The sequence below is a fragment of the Aquarana catesbeiana genome, linkage group LG01 (genome assembly GCF_042186555.1).
Source record: "Aquarana catesbeiana isolate 2022-GZ linkage group LG01, ASM4218655v1, whole genome shotgun sequence".
NCBI classification, from domain to species: domain Eukaryota; kingdom Metazoa; phylum Chordata; class Amphibia; order Anura; family Ranidae; genus Aquarana; species Aquarana catesbeiana.
In genome coordinates this window covers 445,007,863-445,027,267 of record NC_133324.1, presented here as the reverse complement: position 1 = coordinate 445,027,267, position 19,405 = coordinate 445,007,863, and the positions used below count along the sequence as shown (strand labels likewise).

At 43.8% G+C, this 19,405-nt stretch overlaps 1 protein-coding gene and 1 pseudogene across 7 annotated transcripts in view; one reads left to right on the top strand and one right to left on the bottom strand.

The window, feature by feature from the left end:
- The window catches only part of MLLT3 (MLLT3 super elongation complex subunit), a 401,860-nt gene that overhangs the window by 55,413 nt on the left and 327,042 nt on the right, over positions 1–19,405 (bottom strand). For 5 of the 7 annotated variants that reach the window (XM_073636372.1, XM_073636333.1, XM_073636353.1 and 2 more), the window contains one exon: positions 5,846–5,993. In XM_073636372.1, the coding sequence (XP_073492473.1) occupies positions 5,846–5,993 (148 nt within the window). The remainder of the gene's footprint in view (positions 1–5,845; positions 5,994–19,405) is intronic. The other 2 variants (XM_073636340.1, XM_073636380.1) reach the window with 1 other exon arrangement.
- Positions 9,389–9,520, top strand: LOC141124346 (U2 spliceosomal RNA; annotated as a pseudogene).

Genomic DNA, 19,405 nt, shown 5'->3' with positions numbered 1-19,405 from the left:
CAGGCCATGGGCATATGTGGAATTGCACCCCAAAATACATTCAGCTGCTTCTCCTGAGTACGGGGATACCACATGTGTGGGACTTTTTGGGAGCCTAGCCGCGTACGGGGCCCCAAAAACCAAGCACCGCCTTCAGGATTTCTAAGGGCATACATTTTTTGATTTCACTCCTCGTTGCCTATCACAGTTTTGAAGGCCATAAAATGCCCAGATGGCACAAACCCCCCCCCAAATGACCCAATTTTGGAAAGTAGACACCCCAAGCTATTTGCTGAGAGGCATGGTGAGTATTTTGCAGCTCTCATTTGTTTTTGAAAATGAAGAAAGACCAGAAAATTTTTTTTTTTTTTCTTTTTTCAATTTTCAAAACTTTGTGACAAAAAGTGAGGTCTGCAAAATACTCACTATACCGCTCAGCAAATAGCTTGGGGTGTCTACTTTCCAAAATGGGGTCATTTGGGGGGGTTTTGTGCCACCTGGGCATTCCATGGCCTCCGAAACTGTGATAGGCAGTGAAGAGTGAATTCAAAAATTTACGCCCTTAGAAAGCCTGAAGGCGGTGCTTGGATTTCGGGGTCCCGTGCGTGGTTAGGCTCCCAAAAAGTCCCACACATGTGGTATCCCCATACTCAGGAGAAGCAACAGAATTTATTTTGGGGTGTAATTTCACATATCCCCATGGCATGTTTGAGCAATATCTCATTTAGTGACAACTTTGTGCAAAAAAAAAAAAAAAAAAATGTGTCTCTTTCCTGCAACTTGTGTCACAATATAAAATATTCCATGGACTCGACATGCCTCTCAGCAAATAGCTTGGGGTGTCTACTTTCCAAAATGGGGTGATTTGGGGGGGTTTTGAACTGTCTTGGCATTTTATGCACAACATTTAGAAGTTTATGTCACACATCACCCACTCTTCTAACCACTTGAAGACAAAGCCCTTTCTGACACTTTTTGATTACATGAAAAAATTATTTTTTTTTGCAAGAAAATTACTTTGAACCCCCAAACATTATATATTTTTTTAAAGCAAATGCCCTACAGATTAAAATGGTGGGTGTTTCATTTTTTTTTTTCACACAGTATTTGCGCAGCGATTTTTCAAACGCATTTTTTGTGGAAAAAACACACTTTTTTAAATTTTAATGCACTAAAACACACTATATTGCCCAAATGTTTGATGAAATAAAAAAGATGATCTTAGGCCGAGTACATGGATACCAAACATGACATGCTTTAAAATTGCGCACAAACGTGCAGTGGCAACAAAATTAATACATTTTTAAAAGCCTTTAAAAGTCTTTACAGGTTACCACTTTAGATTTACAGAGGAGGTCTACTGCTAAAATTACTGCCCTCGATCTGACGTTCACGGTGACACCTCACATGCATGGTGCAATTGCTGTTTACATTTGACGCCAGACCGACGCTTGCGTTCGCCTTAGCGCGAGAGCAGGGGGGACAGGGGTGCTTTTTTTTTTTTTTTCTTTATTATTTTTTTGCTTTTTTATCTTATTTTTAAACTGTTCCTTTCATTTTTTTTTTTTTTAATCATTTTTATTGTTATCTCAGGGAATGTAAATATCCCCTACGATAGCAATAGGTAGTGACAGGTACTCTTTTTTGAAAAAATTGGGGTCTATTAGACCCTAGATCTCTCCTCTGCCCTCAAAGCATCTGACCACACCAAGATCGGTGTGAAAAAATGCTTCCCCAATTTCCCAATGGCGCTGTTTACATCCGGCGAAATCTAAGTCATAAAATGCTCGTAGCTTCCGGTTTCTTAGGCCATAGAGATGTTTGGAGCCACTCTGGTCTCTGATCAGCTCTATGGTCAGCTGGCTGAATCACCGGCTGCATTCTCAGGTTCCCTGTTGAGACAGGAGAGCCAGAGAAAAACATGGAAGACGGTGGGGGGGGGGCATTCCCTCCCACTGCTTGTAAAAGCAGTCTAGAGGCTAATTAGCCGCTAGGATTGCTTTTACATGAAAGCCGACCGCTGGCTGAAAAGAATGATACCAAGATGATACCTAAACCTGCAGGCATCATTCTGGTATAACCACTCAAAGTCGTGAATGGCGTACCTGAAGACAAAAAAATGGTTAACAATAAAGCACAGTGAACAGTAAAGTATAAAAAATTGCATACCTGAAAAGCAAACATGATAAAACATAATAACAATAAAACATTGCAGAATAGAATACAGTAAAAAAGAGCAGAACCATAGAGAGAGAGAATAGAGAGAGAGAACAATAAAACGACAACTATTTATTTTTTTTTATTTTTGCTTGTGTTTTTTTTTTTTTTTTTTTTACACTTTTTTTTGTAACTGAAACTTTTATAACTGTAACCGGTTCCAGGTTCAGGTCTCTCAAAATGCGATGGCATCTTGGGAGACCCTGTGAAAGTGTGCCTAGTCTGTGCAATGCTGTACCCTACGCTAATACTCAACTAGTGAATGGTAGCGTTCAAAACATTCACCAATGCAAAGACCAGGATTGTCAGGACAGGAGGGACAATAATAGCGGGTGTCACGCCTATATCCGCGCTTGCTGCAGACACAACATCTTTTTTGGGGGGGTTCGTTGGGTAGGGGTACTCGGGAGGACATAAAGAAAATGCCTCTCATGCAGCTGACTGCATTTGGTTGGGGATGTGAATGGGGGAAGTACGGGCGCTGCAGAAGCGGTGGTTTCCCAATTAGGATTGGCGAATGCAGCAGGAAGGGCACTATGGGCACGACGGGCCTGTGTTCGTCTTCTTGGTGGCAGCGGGACACTACTTGTGCTTGCCACCTCACCAGCTTGAGCTGCACTTATGGGACTCGCCACGTCACCAAGTGTTACTGCAGTGCTGGTTTGACTACGACCGGGGTGTACTAGGCCGCTGGCGCTTGCCAGTTCACCAAAACGCTACCAAAAAAACTGTTAGCGATCGCAGGGATCAGGCCTGACTCTACGAACGCTGCAGTTATGCGTTTAGTGTTTTGTAAGTGACAGTGATCGATCGATACTACACTTGGGTGGGCTGGGCTGGGCCGGGCGGAGGGGCAAAACGCAGGTGCTAGCAGGTATCTGGGCTGATCCCGCTAACACTGCGTTTTTGGGAACCCTAAACTGCTGGGGACGCTAGTATAGATCTGATCGGATCAGATATTGATGCGTTCAGATACTATACCACTAAGGGAGGTGTACGGTGCGTGGGTGTTAGCGCTACTGGCACTAACCTGACGCTGCCTGGGGCTGGTGCTTGCCATTTCACCAAAAAGCTACCAAAAAAACTGTTAGCGATCGCAGGGATCAGGCCTGACTCTGCGAACGCTGCAGTTATGCGTTTAGTGTTTTGTAAGTGACAGTGATCGATCGATACTGCACTTGGGTGGGCTGGGCCGAGCGGGCGGAGGGGCAAAATGCAGGTGCTAGCAGGTATCTGGGCTGATCCCGCTAACACTGCGTTTTTGGGAACCCTAAACTGCTGGGGACGCTAGTATAGATCTGATCGGATCAGATATTGATTCATTCAGATACTATACCACTAAGGGAGGCGTATGCTGCGTGCGTGGGTGTTAGCGGTACTGGCGCTAATCTGACGCTGCCTGGGGCGACGCATATCACCGCCGGGCGATCGGGGGGCTAAACCTTTATTCGGTAATAAACGGCGGGTGCCCTGACACTATAAAAAATAAACAAACTAACCAGCGTCACCCGTAACGGTTATACAGTGATCAGTGGTGAAAGGGTTAACTAGGGGGCAATCAAGGGGTTAAAACATTTATTAGGTAGTATATGGGGGTCCCTGTCGCTATAAAACGCTGACGGCGAACCTAAATATTTACCTCACTAACTAGCGTCACCAGCGACACTAATACAGCGATCAGAAAAATGATCGCTTAGCGACACTGGTGACGGGGGGTGATCAAGGGGTTAAAACTTTATTAGGGGGGGTTAGGGGGGTACCCTAGACCTACAGGGGGCTAATACTCACTGTCCTAACACTTCTAACTGTCACAAACTGACACCAATCAGTAAAAAAAAAAAAAAAAAAAAAACAGCTTGGTGTCAGTTTGTGACGGGGGGGGGGGGGGGGGGGGGGTGATTGGGGGGCGATCGGGGGTATTTAGTGTGCCTGGCATGTTCTACTGTGTTGTGTAGTGTTTTACACTTACTCGGATGTCTTCTCTCCTCGGCGTCGGAACGGAAACTGCCAAGCCGAGGAGAGATGACATCACATCCTCTGCCTGTGTGTACTATACACAGGCAGGGGATGTTTCTCATTGGCTGGGAGCGATCGCGAGGGGGGGGCCACAATCGGATGGCCTCCCCCTCATCTCTGATCGCTCCTAGACAAATGCCGACCGCCGCTGGCACCGGGGGGGGGGGTCCGATCGGACCCCCCGCCCACGGGAAGGCAATCACGTACCAGGTACGTGATTTTGCCTGCCCGTGCCGCTCTGTTGACGTATATAGACGTGAAGTGGTCGGCAAGTGGTTAATACCTAATTTTAATACTTTCATATTATTTTACATTTTACTTTATTATTTACATACTATTACAAAGGGATCATAAATTGTCCAGTCTAAATTTCCCTGGCCTGTTTATATCAATAACAAATTCTTAAACAGAAAAAAAAAATAAACACTGCCAGGGATGCTTACAAACTTCACAAATTCTAAGCCATATTAGGACCAATAATACAATGTTTTGTGCAACAGAGTTGATTCGAGTAGAAAGAATATTGATTTCAGCCACCAAACGTGTCCCTATAGAGGTCTGAACACGGCTTTGGTTGAACAGTTTGGAATTGTAGAGAAACATATAAATAATGGCATATAAAATAAAAAGAAGTCAATATACTGAATATTATCAGGTGTTCATCATATATAGTTATCATAATGCAGTTTTTGTATGATCGTGATCCTTTAATTAGCTTTTGCTGTAAGCATTATTCATATACATAAAGCTCTGATGATCTCATTCTATAGTCCTTTATTTTTTTCTCAAGAAATAAATTGTGTGGTTAAAAAGGTCAATTTAATTGCAAAACTAAATTTCTAATGTAAATTGAAGTAAGTGGCTCAAGTAAATTTAAATTAATATTGTCCTACGCTCTGGTGAACGGCTGTTGTAAAAGTTAATTCAAGGTCTGTGAAGAAAATATCTTCCCAGGATATGTTCAAGGTTCCCAACTCTTCACATCATGGGGAGGGAGATTTATACCCTTGGAGGTTTTCTACCTGAACCTGATAAAACAATTCTGGTTTATAATCTTTATCAGTAAATAGGTCTTGAGATCCTGTCAGAATACACATTATATATATATATATATATATATATATATATATATATATATATATATATATATATATATATATATATATATATATATAAAAACAAATGTTGAGGGTGAAGTGCACACGATCCAATGTAGCATTGCTGAGCAATAAGGCCCTTACACAGGCCATATATAGAAAAACATGCAAGTGGGATTGCTGCACTTAAAAATTTATTTTAGAAAAGACATCAATTCATGTTCCATTCATTGTCAAATGATTGACAGTTTCGGGCTATACAGATAACGCCCTTCTTCAGAACTAGACACATACCAATATATACTAATATATACTAATATATATATATATATATACTAATATATATATATATATATATATATATATATATATATATATATATATAAAAAAAAAATAAAAGCTCTTGGCAGTCTCTCCTGTCAGATTACTCAGTAGATATATACATGGACCAGAAAAATAGAATTACTTATTTTTCTCAACTAAAAAGCCATAAGCGCAAATACAAAGGGATGTAATAAATTGGATTCATGATGTACCTGCGAGCTCGACTTCCTCCATGAATATGTATGGTCCTCTCACTTTCCGAGTCATTGTCTTCAGGATCATCAGATTCTTCTTCATTTTCATCGGAATTTAAGTCTTTCATTATAGACCTCAGGGAACCTGTACAAGAAGTAAAGAAATCTAGGCAAATGAACATTTTAGCAGGGCATTTTGAACTATATTTTTCTTGGAATCATGACAATGCTAGTTTATCAGAATTTTAGCATATAAAAAGTTTCATCTTGTCAAAATGAAAAATATTAGAAGAGCCAAATCGCACTCTAGTTTTCTGCGTGCTTCCTTAAACCATTGGCAATAAGCGCAGTAACAACACTCTTTAGGCTGGCTTTGAGAAATCTTGATGACCCAACTGCTGTTGTCAAGGGATCCACCATTTCCACTGCAATTTTAGGTGCCTATTTAGACCTCTACAAATTGGTATGCTGCATGGATTTTGCTATTCACCAAGGCTATCTAGGATGACAAAGAGTCTATCTTTCTAAAGGAAACAGTGGCTGCAAGGTAGACCCATACACCACAAACTACTTCCAGTTAAGGCAAATCACCATTTGATGTACCAGAGCCAGACAAATAGATGGCAGTTCAATAAGGTGAAGGGCTGAAACCACCCTAGGAAGAAAGGTACCTTAACTCTATGTAAGACCAGAAGAGATTCTTTAGAAGTCCAAGTTCAGTCATGCACCTCATAAAGTTGATAGCGACAAGGAAAGCAAGCTTGTGAATATTGTATATGTAAAAGGGGAATGGCCTCAAAGAACCAAATAAATATCCTACAAAGTGAAGGGGGAACATACAGGCAAAGCGACATCCTGTACAAAAGTCTTAATCAAGGAATGGGAGTTTAGCAGGTCTGTGGAACAGATTGTAAGTGCGGAAATTTGACCCTTGATAGTACTCAGAGCCAAATGCTGATACAAATTTAATATGTCCTACAGAATATTTTAAAAGTTTATTTTCTTGCACCAAGAGAAGTATACACCAATCAGCCATAACATTATGACCACTGACTGGTTAAATGAATAACACTGGCTATCTCCTGACAGTGGGTAGGGTATAAGAGGCAGCAATTAAACATGTTGTCCCTGAAGTTGATATGATGAAAACAGAAAAATCTGGCAAGCATAAGGATTTGAGTGACTCTGACAAGGGACAAACTGTAATGGCTAGATGACTGGGTCAGAGCAACTCCAAAACTGCAGGCTCTTGTGGTATGTTCCTGTTCTGAAGTGGTTAGGAACCACCAAAAGTGGTCCATGGAAGGAAAACCGGTGAACTGGAGACAGGACATGGTTGGTCAAGGCTCACTGATGCACATGGGGAGCGAAGGTTGGCCCGTGTAGTCTGATCCAATAGAAGAGCTACTGTAGCTCATATTGCTGAAAAAGTTAATGCTGGTTCCGATAGAAATGTGCCAAAACAAACAGTGCACCACAGTTTGTTGCCTACATTACTACATAGCTGCAGACTAGTTAGGGGGACACATGCTGACTGCTGTCCACAGAAAAATGTGCACATAAGCATCATAACTGGACAACGGAGCAATGGAAGGTGGCCTGGTCTGATGAATTAAAGAATGGTTTGAATAACAGAACAAGAACAGGTCTCAGGTGTTCGCTTGGCCCCCAAAATCTCCAAATCTCAATCCTACTAAGCATCTGTGGGATATTCTGAAAAAGTCAGATCCATAAAGGCCCCACCTCGCAACTTACAGCAAGGATCTGCTACTGATGGTTTGGTGCCAAAAACCACAGCATACCTTCAGTGGTCTAGTGGAGTCCATGGCCCGAAAGAGTTTTGGTGGGTAGTCATAATGTTGTGGCTGATCAGTTCTTGTGTGATGATAGACCTTTCAGGAAATGGACATCCTAGGTTTCAGCACTATAGGAATCACCAGTTCAGAGAGACATCTATTCCTGAAGATCTGGGCTTCGGCAACCATGCTGTTAAAGCAAAGAAATGTGAAGCAAGATGGTACCACATCTACCTGGGCCAGTCCAGAGCTATGAGGCCCCTCCTCCTTCCCCCCGCTGCCTTCTGGGAGACACACAGGTCCCAGAAGACAGCAGGAACCATTCAGAACACGCAGCGCAACTTAGGCATTCGCAGTAGGAAACAGGTCGTGAAGCCGCAAGGCTTCACTTCCTGTTTTCCCTTAGTAAGGATGCCGGCGCCTGCACCAGTAGCCGAGGGACAGGTTGGCTTCGGGTGCCGACATTGCGGGCTCCCTGGACAGGTAAGTGTCCTTATATTAAAAGTCAGCAGCTACAGTATTTGACTTAATTTTTTTTTTCCCAGGCGGAACTCCCAGGCTTTAAAACCTTCCCACCACAGGAAGTGAGGCCCTAACCCCCTGATCCAGAACACCTCTAAGGGCTGCATTAAGGTCCTCTAACCTGTAAAGGCTGGAAGACAAGAATCAGAAAAAATTGCTGAAAATTAAACTCCAGTTTCTAGGAATTGGAAAACACCTTCTGTATAAAGGCATCAGAGATGTCTGCAAAGGCTAACAGATGTTCCCCCAGCCACTAAGTGGGAAAAGGGGAAAAGGGGCATCCTTCATGACAAAGAGGTTTGGGGGATGTTAGAAGATCAGTTTGCAGATGAACTGGGCCTTTGTCTTTGGTTTGGTCTTAAAGGCTGAAGCCTAGAAATAATGAACTACTTCAATACCGGACACTTTTACCCCCTTTCTGCCCAGGCCAATTTTTAGCTTTCAGCGCTGTTTCACTTTGAATGACAAAGTCATGCAACACTGCACCCATATGACATTTTTATATATATTTTTTCACACAAATAGAGCTTTCTTTCTGTGGCATTTAATCGCCGCTGCCAAAAAAAAAGTGTAAATTTTGAACAAAAATGCGATTTTCTTTGTTTCGGTTATAAAGTTTTGCAAATAAATACTCTTTCTTCATTAATTTAGGCAAACATATATACTGCTACATTTATGTGGTGAAAATAACCAAAATCAGTGTATATTATTTAGTCTGTGGGAAAGTTATCTAGAGTCTACAAACTATGGTATATATTTCACAGTTAATCAAATGGTACAAATGGGCTGTGATTGAGTCTGTACCATGTGATGACTGAGATTTGGGGGGGGGGGGGATCTATCCAGCTTGAGGTCTAGGCTTCTTCTGCTGGGGTGGAGCAGTACTCTCATCCACAATGGCATCCTTGATGAGAATGTCCAAAGGACATGCTCAAAAGAAGCTTTTTACAAACTAACAGACTATTATTTTAACCATATAATTCTTCACATTTCAATGATAGGAGACGCATTCTGAAAATAAGACTAACCTGTCTAACACAATAGTGTGGGTCAGATGGCATGAACTCTAAGTCAGTGGTTCTCAACAACTGTCATCAGGACCCACTAACAGGCCAGGTTTACTAGATAACCGAAATACATCACAGGTGATATAATTTGCTGCTCAGTGACTGCAGTATTCTAGTCTGCGTCTCAGTGGCAGTATCATAGCCAATGAGGTTCAACTGAGGCGTGATTATTGCTAATTGCTTCTTGGCCTTTTGGCTAAGATCAAGTGTAGTATCTGTTCTTATCAGTTTCCAGGAGGTGGCGCTTGCTTCCGTCCCTGATCTATGGCGAAAGAGAGACGGGATTGCGGTTGCTATGCAAAGCCTGCTGGAGTGAAGGTGACCTGGAGCGGTTCGTAGCCGAAAGGGAAGCCTTCTGATGGGGATGGAGAACTACGGGGTCTGAACCGGAGGGTCGGGACCCTGGCCCTTTGGCCTGGATTGGGGCGGATCTAGCTCCAGACAGTTATTCGGGAGAGAACGCTTACTTCCCTCTTGAGGAGGGGGGAGTGGTTAGTACTTCCCGAATGTAATTAGGAGGGAGTGATGGGAGCGACGGCAGAGCCTGATAAAGGACTCTTTCTGGCTTCCTGATCTCCATATCCTTTCTGCCTGTGGTGGGATCTGCTGTGGTCTGGGCTGGGGGGTCGGGGCTTTTTCGAAAAGCCAGTGGTGAATGTGCCCCTGAAGTGGCAGTTCAGGGGTGCCGTATGGTCACGGTGTGAAAGCACTTGATTTTATGGCACCATGGTCACTTCACCACAACACACGTTTTTCACACCTGCCTCTTGGGCCGGGCCTTTTGGCCAGGACCAGGGGAAATTTTTATGCCTGGCCGGAGGGCCGGCCATTGTATAGCACAATGGCCACTTTCACTCTCCCATCTCACTATCTTCCCCACTCTTTCTTTTACCCCTGTTTGTCACCTTTTTGTCTTTTTTTGGTTGTCTTTGTATACACGTTTTGTCACTGTGTGGCGAGTAGGGTGTGGGTCCTCGGGCCTACTCTGAAAGTCTTGGGAGGGGGTGGACATAGGCCTTTTGGCTTGGTTCGCCCTCTCCTTTGAGGGGTCTCCCTTCGGGGGAGCCCCACTGTACTTGGGTCGGTCTGCTTTGGCAGACCTTCCAGTTGTGGGGGTCCGCCTGGTTTCGGCCAGTTGGACCCTTTGTCTGAGTACCTCAGTCCCTGTCTGGAGCCTAACGCCCCGGGGGATCAGGGTAAGGTCCTTCCCTAGTGGAGGACTCTGTACACCCGTTGCACGTTTTTGTGTTTCACTCTCTATGTGTGGGCACTTTTTTTTTGGCACCGGGTGGAAGTTTTTGAGGTGTGTTTTGCACGCCACTGGCTTTTCGATAGAGTGATTCTAGTCTGCGTCTCTCCAAGGTAATACTTAAAATCTGGCCTGTTAGTGGGTCCTGAGAACAGGAGTTGAGAACCACTGCTCTAAGTGCTCTACAAATAGACGATCACTGTGGATGGAAACTGGATCACTTTTCATGAGTTTAATCCATTCCCCTAATGTTTGGCAAACTAACATCACAGATTTGGCAGGTTGTAAAGCAGGTCCTGTTAGAGAAAACAAAGTTTTAAAAAAATCCTCAATCGTTTATCTATGGGATCCTTAAACTCTGATTAACTCTATTAAGACCTGACACTGCCAGGTCAACTTCTTAAAAGAACGACTCCTCAAATGGAAATTGAGCTACAAAAAATTTGCGAGGTATAAATATATCATCAGAATTTTCCAAATAAGCCAAATAAGAATGTGATGGGCATATCAGAAAAGTTTTTCTTTGGCCCATAATGGATTCCAGACCAGTAACAGAAATAGTAAAAGCTAAAAGCAGTTCTAAAAAAAACAAACAAAAAAAACCCCTAAATGGAGCATAGCTTTTCTATAATACCAGTAAAGTCAGTCTACAAAGACTACATTGATGTTACGCAATATTATTTTATTAATCCACTATGAGCTATTGATTGTGTAAATAGCACTTTCAACAGCTGATTTAATTAACTTACTAAGGCACGCCATGGGTGGTGCGATTTTCTTTCCTCAAGGTAAAGAAGAAATGGCTGCACATCAAGTAGATTCCAAATGCCAAAATCATCAGTGTGAAACGCGTCTACAAGACTTTGCGACCGTGTCCTCTGGTGTCACTTTGGTGATTCAATAAAAGCCATTTGGAATCTACTCGATGTGCAGCCTTTACCTTGACTAATACCCTAGGAGGTGGGCCAGGGCTAGCACTCATTTGGAGGTCCCATCAGGCACACCTATTTCACCTGGAGCAGCAAGTTCTTTTTATTTGCGATTTTCTTTCCTGCAACCACAGGTTGCAGCACTGTGGGGAGCCATTCCTGCCGGGAGAGCACAATGATTATTGCTAGCAGCTATAGCCGTTGGCAATAATTGCATGCCAAAAAATTTGACATGCTGGCTACACCCAAGTCGATCGATGGATCGACTTAGGTTACATTCAGCCTGCCATAGATGGTTTGAATCTCGGCCAGTCCCTGCCAAACCAGCCGAGATTCTAAACATCTATGGCTGGCTTAAGTACGCAGCGCCTTTGTCCTTTAATCCTTGCCTATGTTCCAGTTTAAGGTGGTGCCATGATCGCTCACCCAGGTTTCCTGTTTCAGGGTGGCTCTCTCCCTGGCAGCATCCTATGGAGTCATCCTTGCATGCAGGGACTAGAGCCGTGTCTCACCACACTGTGTGCATCAATAGAAACACACAGCCCTATAGCCTAAGATAGCAAAGCACTTGTGTCCAACTTCCTCCTCTATCCTCCTTCCTTCTCCAAGCTGGAGGCTACACTGTCCACTGTTAAAACCAGATGTTCAAGGAAGCAGCGCTTAAAAAAGCTTGAGTCAGTAGTATTGAAAGTTGTAAACTGCAACTGCTGGGGTAAACATTTTAACAGTTTATTGAGGAATGTTTATTTTATTGGACTTAAAGTGGGAATAAACTTCCTTGGTTGATTTTTTATCTATAGGTAAGCCTATAATAAGGTTTACCTATAGGTACAGTAATTATATCCTAAACAAGCACCGTTTAAGAGATTTTTTTTTTTAATCAAAAAAGTTTTTATTGAACAGATTAAACAACTTTCAATGCACAAGCCATAACTTTTGAACAATGACAATTACATATTTTAGTTAACGTTGCAGCGGCTATCGACATAGCATACATTTACTCACTTCCACAACCCCCCCTCATTGACATAGATCCCTTTATATATGTATCATATATGTAGCATAATCTGTAGAAGTCTAGACAATACAAATTCCCTGGGACTTAGTCCAGGTATGTCTAGCCAATATGACCATAGCCTTTCAAACCTACCCAGGAATCCCCGTTTTGGTAGATATACCTTTCCATAATAAGGGTATTGTCCATATATATTATCCAGGAGGCAGTAGTGGGTGGTAAGATTGATTTCCATCCCATTAAGATAAGTTTCCTGGCCTAAAGGAGTGTCCTAGTGAATGCAATCCTTAGCAGTTCCTCAGGGATCACGTCCTCCGGAACCCCCAGCATGCAGAATATTGGGTCTAAAGGTACCTTCATTTGAAACACCTGGTTGAGTGTTCCAACCACCTTGATCCAATAGCGGTGGAGCTTCGGTCAGCGCCATAGGAGATGTATGAGATCCCCATTGTGTTGTTGGCACCAACAAATAGGATCCGCCAGTCTGCCCATTTTATGGAGTTTTGTCGGGGTGTAGTGTACTCTCAGTATAATATAGAATTGGGAAACTTTTTGTGCCACATTCAAAGAACAGGTAGATATGGACTGCAGGGCCTCCTCCCACTGATCTCCCGTAAGTGGCCATAGGTCTCTCTCCCATAAAGACACTGCCCTACTGGGGTACATCCGTAAGTGTTGTGTAACAAATGTGGTAACACTGAGATATGATCCCCTTAGTTTCAGTGAAAAATAGGAGTGGGTGACAATGTCCACTCTCCCACAGCCCCCTGTGCATTAACAGCATGCTGGAGCTGAAGGTAAGAATAGAACATAGTGACAGCAGTTTAAATCTGGTTTGTAGTTGAAGAAAGGACAGCAGCTTACCATTGCTAAATATGTGGGACAGCAGAGTCACACCAAAGGGGCGCCGCCTGGGCCCCTGCTGCTGCTTAGGAAGGCGACCCTCCTCGAGCGATGCATTGAATACTTCCAACAACCTTGGCAGCAAGTGTTCGCCAAATTGAGTGTACACTTCCATAGGGAGGCCATCCTCCCCAGGCGCTTTGCATGTGGGGAAAGAGCAGACATACACATATATATTTACGGGATTGTCCCTTGGGCAGAGGCAATATTCTGGTGAAGCAACAGCACCTGGTAGATGGACAATCTGGAACGTTCAGTAGAAAGTGCAATGAACATATTGGATTGCATGAGTGGATTGCACATTGGAAAGGCATTTGGAATATGAGGTAGTTCATCCTGCGCAATTGCGCAGCAAAGCAAACTGACTGGCATATGCTAAAGTGGCTCTCAGCCTGTGGCCCATTTACCGCCAACTGGGCGGAACTGGGGCCTCCGAAACAGTGTAGGGCTCGATCAGCAACAGCACTCCTGGTGCCAACAGGGAACTTAAACTCAAGCCATGTAAACCATGACAACAGGCAACGAATGTACAAGCAGTGTACACGTTAGCATTTCACATGTACGTCTGTACCAATGTGGTAACCAGTAAGGAAAAAGAAAAGAAGTGGATTTTCACTCGCTGTGGGTGGGTATTGTGTAAAGTCCCTCTACATTTTGTTTCAAACTGTAGGGGTAGTTAGACGCCCTTTATGCCTTAGAAGAATTCCAAACAAAGCTTCAACCTTCACTGTCTTCGCAGCCACATAAACGTAAATCTTGCTCGTTCTGATTTAGCAACACTGCGGCATCTTGTGCTTTTTCAAAGAATTGATTCACACGCAACTTGGCCAGGAACATCATTGCATAGGGTAACTGTAGCCTTTGCAATTTCTTTTTGACATCAGCAAAAATCGATCGTCTATGTTTTACTTCTGCAGAAAAGTCAGGGTAGAATGATATTCTGGTGCCATTGTACTGTACAGTACACTTTTCTCTGGCCAGTCTCAGCACCACTTCCCGGTCTCTGTAGTTCAGGAGTCTGGCTAGAATCGATCTGGGAGGGTTGCTTGGTGGAAGAGGGCACAGCGGCACCATGTCTCCACTGTGTAGATTGGTGAGAAAGCCTCCTTGCCAAACACTTCTTGCAATCAGCCTTAATAAATGTGGTGGGGTCCTTGCCCTCCACTTTTTCTGGGAGTCCCAGAATGCGTACGTTGTTGCGTCTGAGGCAGTTCTCAATATCATCGTTTTTTTTGAGGGCCTGGAAGGCTTGCTGTGTAGTCATTCTCACAGCCATTTATAGGGATCATCTGGCCTTCTATGTCACTTGCTCTGCCCTCCACAGCAGCGGTTCTCTCCCTGATCTTTTTCGTGTCTTGGCAGAGGAGAGACACTCCTGCAGCCCACCAAACTTTTCTTTCAAATCATCCACAGAAGCAGTCCATCTATGTACAGCGTGCAATATTTCACGGAGTGTGGGCTGGGGGCTATCCTCCGAGGGCATATCAAACAAGTCAGGCATGGGATTAGGTACAGATTCCATGGTTGCAGTGTCATCAAGCCTGTCTGCATTCTCCCTGTCTGCAAACTCTGGGAAGACAGCAGTCTGCTGAGCTTTAGCAAGACCTGCTAGCTTTTGGGCATAGTACAACATGTCCCTGGGTTGTTCCTTGGGCTTAGGGGGTTTGTTGGACTTACCCTCCTGCTACGTTTTCTTGTCAGTGCCTCGTGGCGTCCTCTGAGGCTGAGACTGCCAGGCGCCATCTTGGAATTCCTGAGGGGCCGAGGCGTCTCCTTGGTTCCCACGGGTCAGGATGCTGATTTATCTGCCAGCCACCGGGTCCTGCAAGGTCAGGGGATCCGCGGGTACCGGTATTAGCCGAATTCTGTTCACATGCCTTGTCAGGCCATGCCCCCCGTTTAGGAGATATCTACTTGTGAATGCACTGGCGAGGTCACCAATGCTCTGAAGGAACCATATACCTGTGCCGTTCCTTGAGAGCCCTATGCCGTGAACAGCGGCTCCCGTGCACATGCGCGGGCGTGACGCCATCTCGGCTCGTCCAAAGGACTGGAGCACCGCCAAACTGGAAGGAAGAGCGTGTAAAGATAGAAGCCCTGTCAGCTGTGACAGCGCACTGCTGGAGGGCTTCATTTTAAGGTAAGTTTCACATAATGTGCTAGTATGCAATGCATACTAGCACATTGTAATTTTGCCTTGCAGGAGGAAATATTTTTTTCCTTTCTTCACCGGAGTTTACTATCGCTTTAACTAAAAAATTCCTAGGGTTTAGTGGAATTCCAAGCAACACCTGACTAATCTAAAAATGTTAACCCCACCAAACACAAAAACAAAAAAAACACACAAAAGCAAAAACCATACCAGCCCCTTATGCAAGCATGCAGCCCGGCAGGTCAGGAAAGGGAGAGGACGAGCGAGCGGCCCATCCCCTCCTGAACCATACCAGGTGCATGTCCTCAACATTGGGAGGGCTCTGCGCCACCCAAAGTACCTTGACCCCATGTTGATGGGGACCAGGGCCTCTTCCCGACAACCCTGGCCAGTGGATGTCGGGGTCTGCAGGCGGGGGGCTTATCGGAATCAGAGCTTTAACAAGGGGGCCCCCATCCCCTATGTGACTGGGTATCGGGCACATCGTGCCCCTACTCATTCACCCCAAAAAGCAGTTAAAAGTAAAAAAAAAAAAAAATAAGAGCCAGTTTTTGACAAGTCCTTTATTAAAAAAATAGGTCTGAGCGGTCTTCTCCCGCCGCCATCTCTCCCGGTGCCGCCTTCTCCCGCTGCCACCCCCCGCTGACGTCTTCTTCCTCGCCGCCGGCTACCCGCAAAAAAAATAAATAAAAGCTGCTGTTCTTCTGTGAGAGAGCACGGCGGTGAGAGAGCAAGGCGGCGAGAGAAGACAGCGTTGGGAGAAGACGGCACCAGGAGAGCACCGGGAGAAGACAGCTCAGAGCTATTCATTTAATAAAAGACTTGTCAAAAGCCAGCTCTTGTTTTTTTTTACTTTTCTCTGCTTTTTGAGGCGAATGCGTAGGGGTACAATATACCCGATACCCATTCACATAGGGGGGGGGGCCCGGGATCTGGGGGCCCACTTGTTAAAGGGGGGCTTTCAGATTCCGATAAGCCCCCGCCTACAGACCCTGAAAATCACTGGCCAGGGTTGTTGGGAAGAGACCCATGTCCCCCATTAACATGGGTGCACCCACCCCCCCATGTTGAGGGCATGCGGCCTGGTATGGTTCGGGGGGGGGGGCGCTCGCTCATCTCCTCCCTTTACTGACCTACCGGGCTGCATGCTCGGATAAGGGCCTGGTATGGATTTTGGGGGGGACCCCACGCCATTTTTCTTTTACATTCTAGACCCAAAGAGCCTGGTATGGACCTGGGGGGGGGACCCCCCATCGGTTGTTAAGGATGCAGCGGCCAGCTTCCAGGCCCCCTCCTTAGCCAACAGCTATATACAGTGTGTTTGAAAAGGGAAAAAAATAAAAAGGGTTTAAAGACGGATGTAAGCGGATCATCCGCCAACATCCGTTTTTTGCCTGTTCAGTTTTTTTTAAATGGAAAAATAGGGTTTTCTTCCATCTCAAAAAACGGGACTTAACGGAGGCGGACGTCAGCGGATGATCATCCGTTAATGTCCGCTAGCCCACAGGCATACATGTATGTCCGTTTTTCATCCGCCTATGGATGGAGGAAAAACAGACATACGGAACGCCTGTGTGAAAGGATCCTTAGTCTTCACAAGCCCATTCATTGTCAAAGCTCCCTTCACTCCCCTGCAGCAACTCTGGGTGACACAGGGGATGCGGATCATGTAACCTTATCAGAGCAGCCTGAAAATAGGTTATACAACTCTTTTTTGCTCAGGTTAGCCAGCATAGGTGTTAGGAGAAGAAGGGAGAGAGGGAGTGTTTCTAAAATTTGTTAAGTAGTGCATTCCATTTTAGTACTACTTGAAGGTTCTTTTGACAAAGAATTAATACTGTTACAAAATAGTTGAGAACAATGGATTCTGTACGGTTCTATAGCCTAGACATGCCTTTTCTAGATTATTCTAGAACATTAAAATTTAAATGTTTAGAATACTCAAAATTAAGAAACAGATAATTATATTTTACCTTATGGAACAGGAACAGAAACAGAATGATGGGATTTAGAGTGGCTGGATTGCTATTATTGCTTTTTCCATAAAACAGCAGCAAGGGCTGTAACAAATCAGACTCTATAAAGCAGATGTTTATAAAAATGTATTTTAGCAGATCATTTTGTCTACTTGGTTTCCACAACTTTTTTCAGAATAACTTTTTTCTCCAAACCTTATTGATTACCTATCCAACTGCTGCTCTGCTATTGCTCGTCTACATTTAACTAATATCTGCAGTTGTCAGAGTGCATGTTTGGTAGCTGTCTGCCTACCCAGTCCACTTATCTATATTTTGTACTATTGATCTTGAGATTTGCCTATACAGTAATAGTATACACCTGTGACAACTTCATTGTCTAACCTTACTCAGCATGTCTTATAGCTATTCTGACGTATATCTTCCTACAGGTTGTCCAAAGCTGTGATCACCCTACCATGTCTTGCACTGATTTTTGCCTTTTATTCCCAGCTAGGTCTTTTCAGGGTATTTCCCAGCCTCTCTCTCTCTGCTTTGCCACATTTACCTGGGATACTGTTGCTTGCAAATGTGCTTGCAGCTCTTTCTGCACCATTAGAAAACAGTTTGTCATCTATTTTTTTTATTCTTTTTGTGCCTCCTTGTGTCTCCCTATATCCTACTTGCTAGAACTTCTCATGAATACATATGAAATTCATGTATCTGTGTCTATAATGGACATGATGTCCCTTGCCTCTGGCTAAGGCCCCTTTCACACTGCTGCAACTTGAAAGTCGCGCGATTTTGCTTCAATTTTGACGTGATTTCACGGAATGCCTGTGTAAACTTGAGATCTATGGAACTCAACTCGCGTCAAAGTTGGACCAAAGTAGTACAGAGACTACTCTCAAGTCGGTGCAACTTGAAGTTGCACAGATATGAATGGTACTCAATGGAAATCATGGGGTACAACTTGTCATGCAACTTTGCAGTTCCAAGTCGCAGGACAAGTCGCACGCGTGAAAGGGGCCTTAGTGTATGATTTACCTGGATTTTGTCTGTCATGTAGGTTGGTCCCAATTTCTGCTCTGGGAAACCAAATGTTTATAATCACTTTGGTTCCACTGTCTTTGATTTCAGCCTTAGGTGTTCATAACTCCTGTCTCTGGTTTACATGACACATCATATAGATGCAAACGTATTCTAAGCTGGGTGCAGCCTAGTTGCTACAGTTGTATTTGGGGAAAGCGATTGACCCAAATTTTTGGGTGCAATATTTTGGCGGTGAACAATATCGGTAGTTCTACTGGCCTGACACTTAAATTACAAATTGGTATTGGTGTGATAGTGCAAGAGATTATTGTGAAGTTTAACTAAAGCTAATGCATTGTTCCTACTGCAAAACAACTGGAAAAGTCAATATGTAATGTGCCAACACCACCCTAAGCAGTCTGTTGTGATGCAGGGGGTCCGCTTATAACTTTGCTTCTACTAAGGTGTCTGGCTCTCCTTGCAAAGCTTATTTTTGACTGTATAGCCAGTGTTATTTTCAGCCCTGACAACTTAAAGAAAAATAACAAAAAAACAGAAAACATATACAAACGAATGTAAAGACTTCAAAAAGATCATACATAATTTACGTATTTCCATTAATTTTTTTCACCCCATATCCACTTGCAATAAACTACACCTCAAGCTCCCATTTAAACCTTACACAATGCATATTTGCATTAACCTAAAACTTCCTTTGTTATAATACATTAATCTACCTATACGCTGCAGATGTATAGCCATAAATGTATATAAGAGAACCAAAGGAAATGATACACAGTGTCTATTACCTACACCAAAAGTGTTAATGTTAGCTCAACAGTAAAAAAAAAAAAAAAAAGACACAGGATAACAAATCAATTTGATTGTAGATTTCTCTGAAGCTGCACCTTTTGTTTGCCTGTTTTTGATCTATTTAGTTTTTGATGTGCTTATTTGA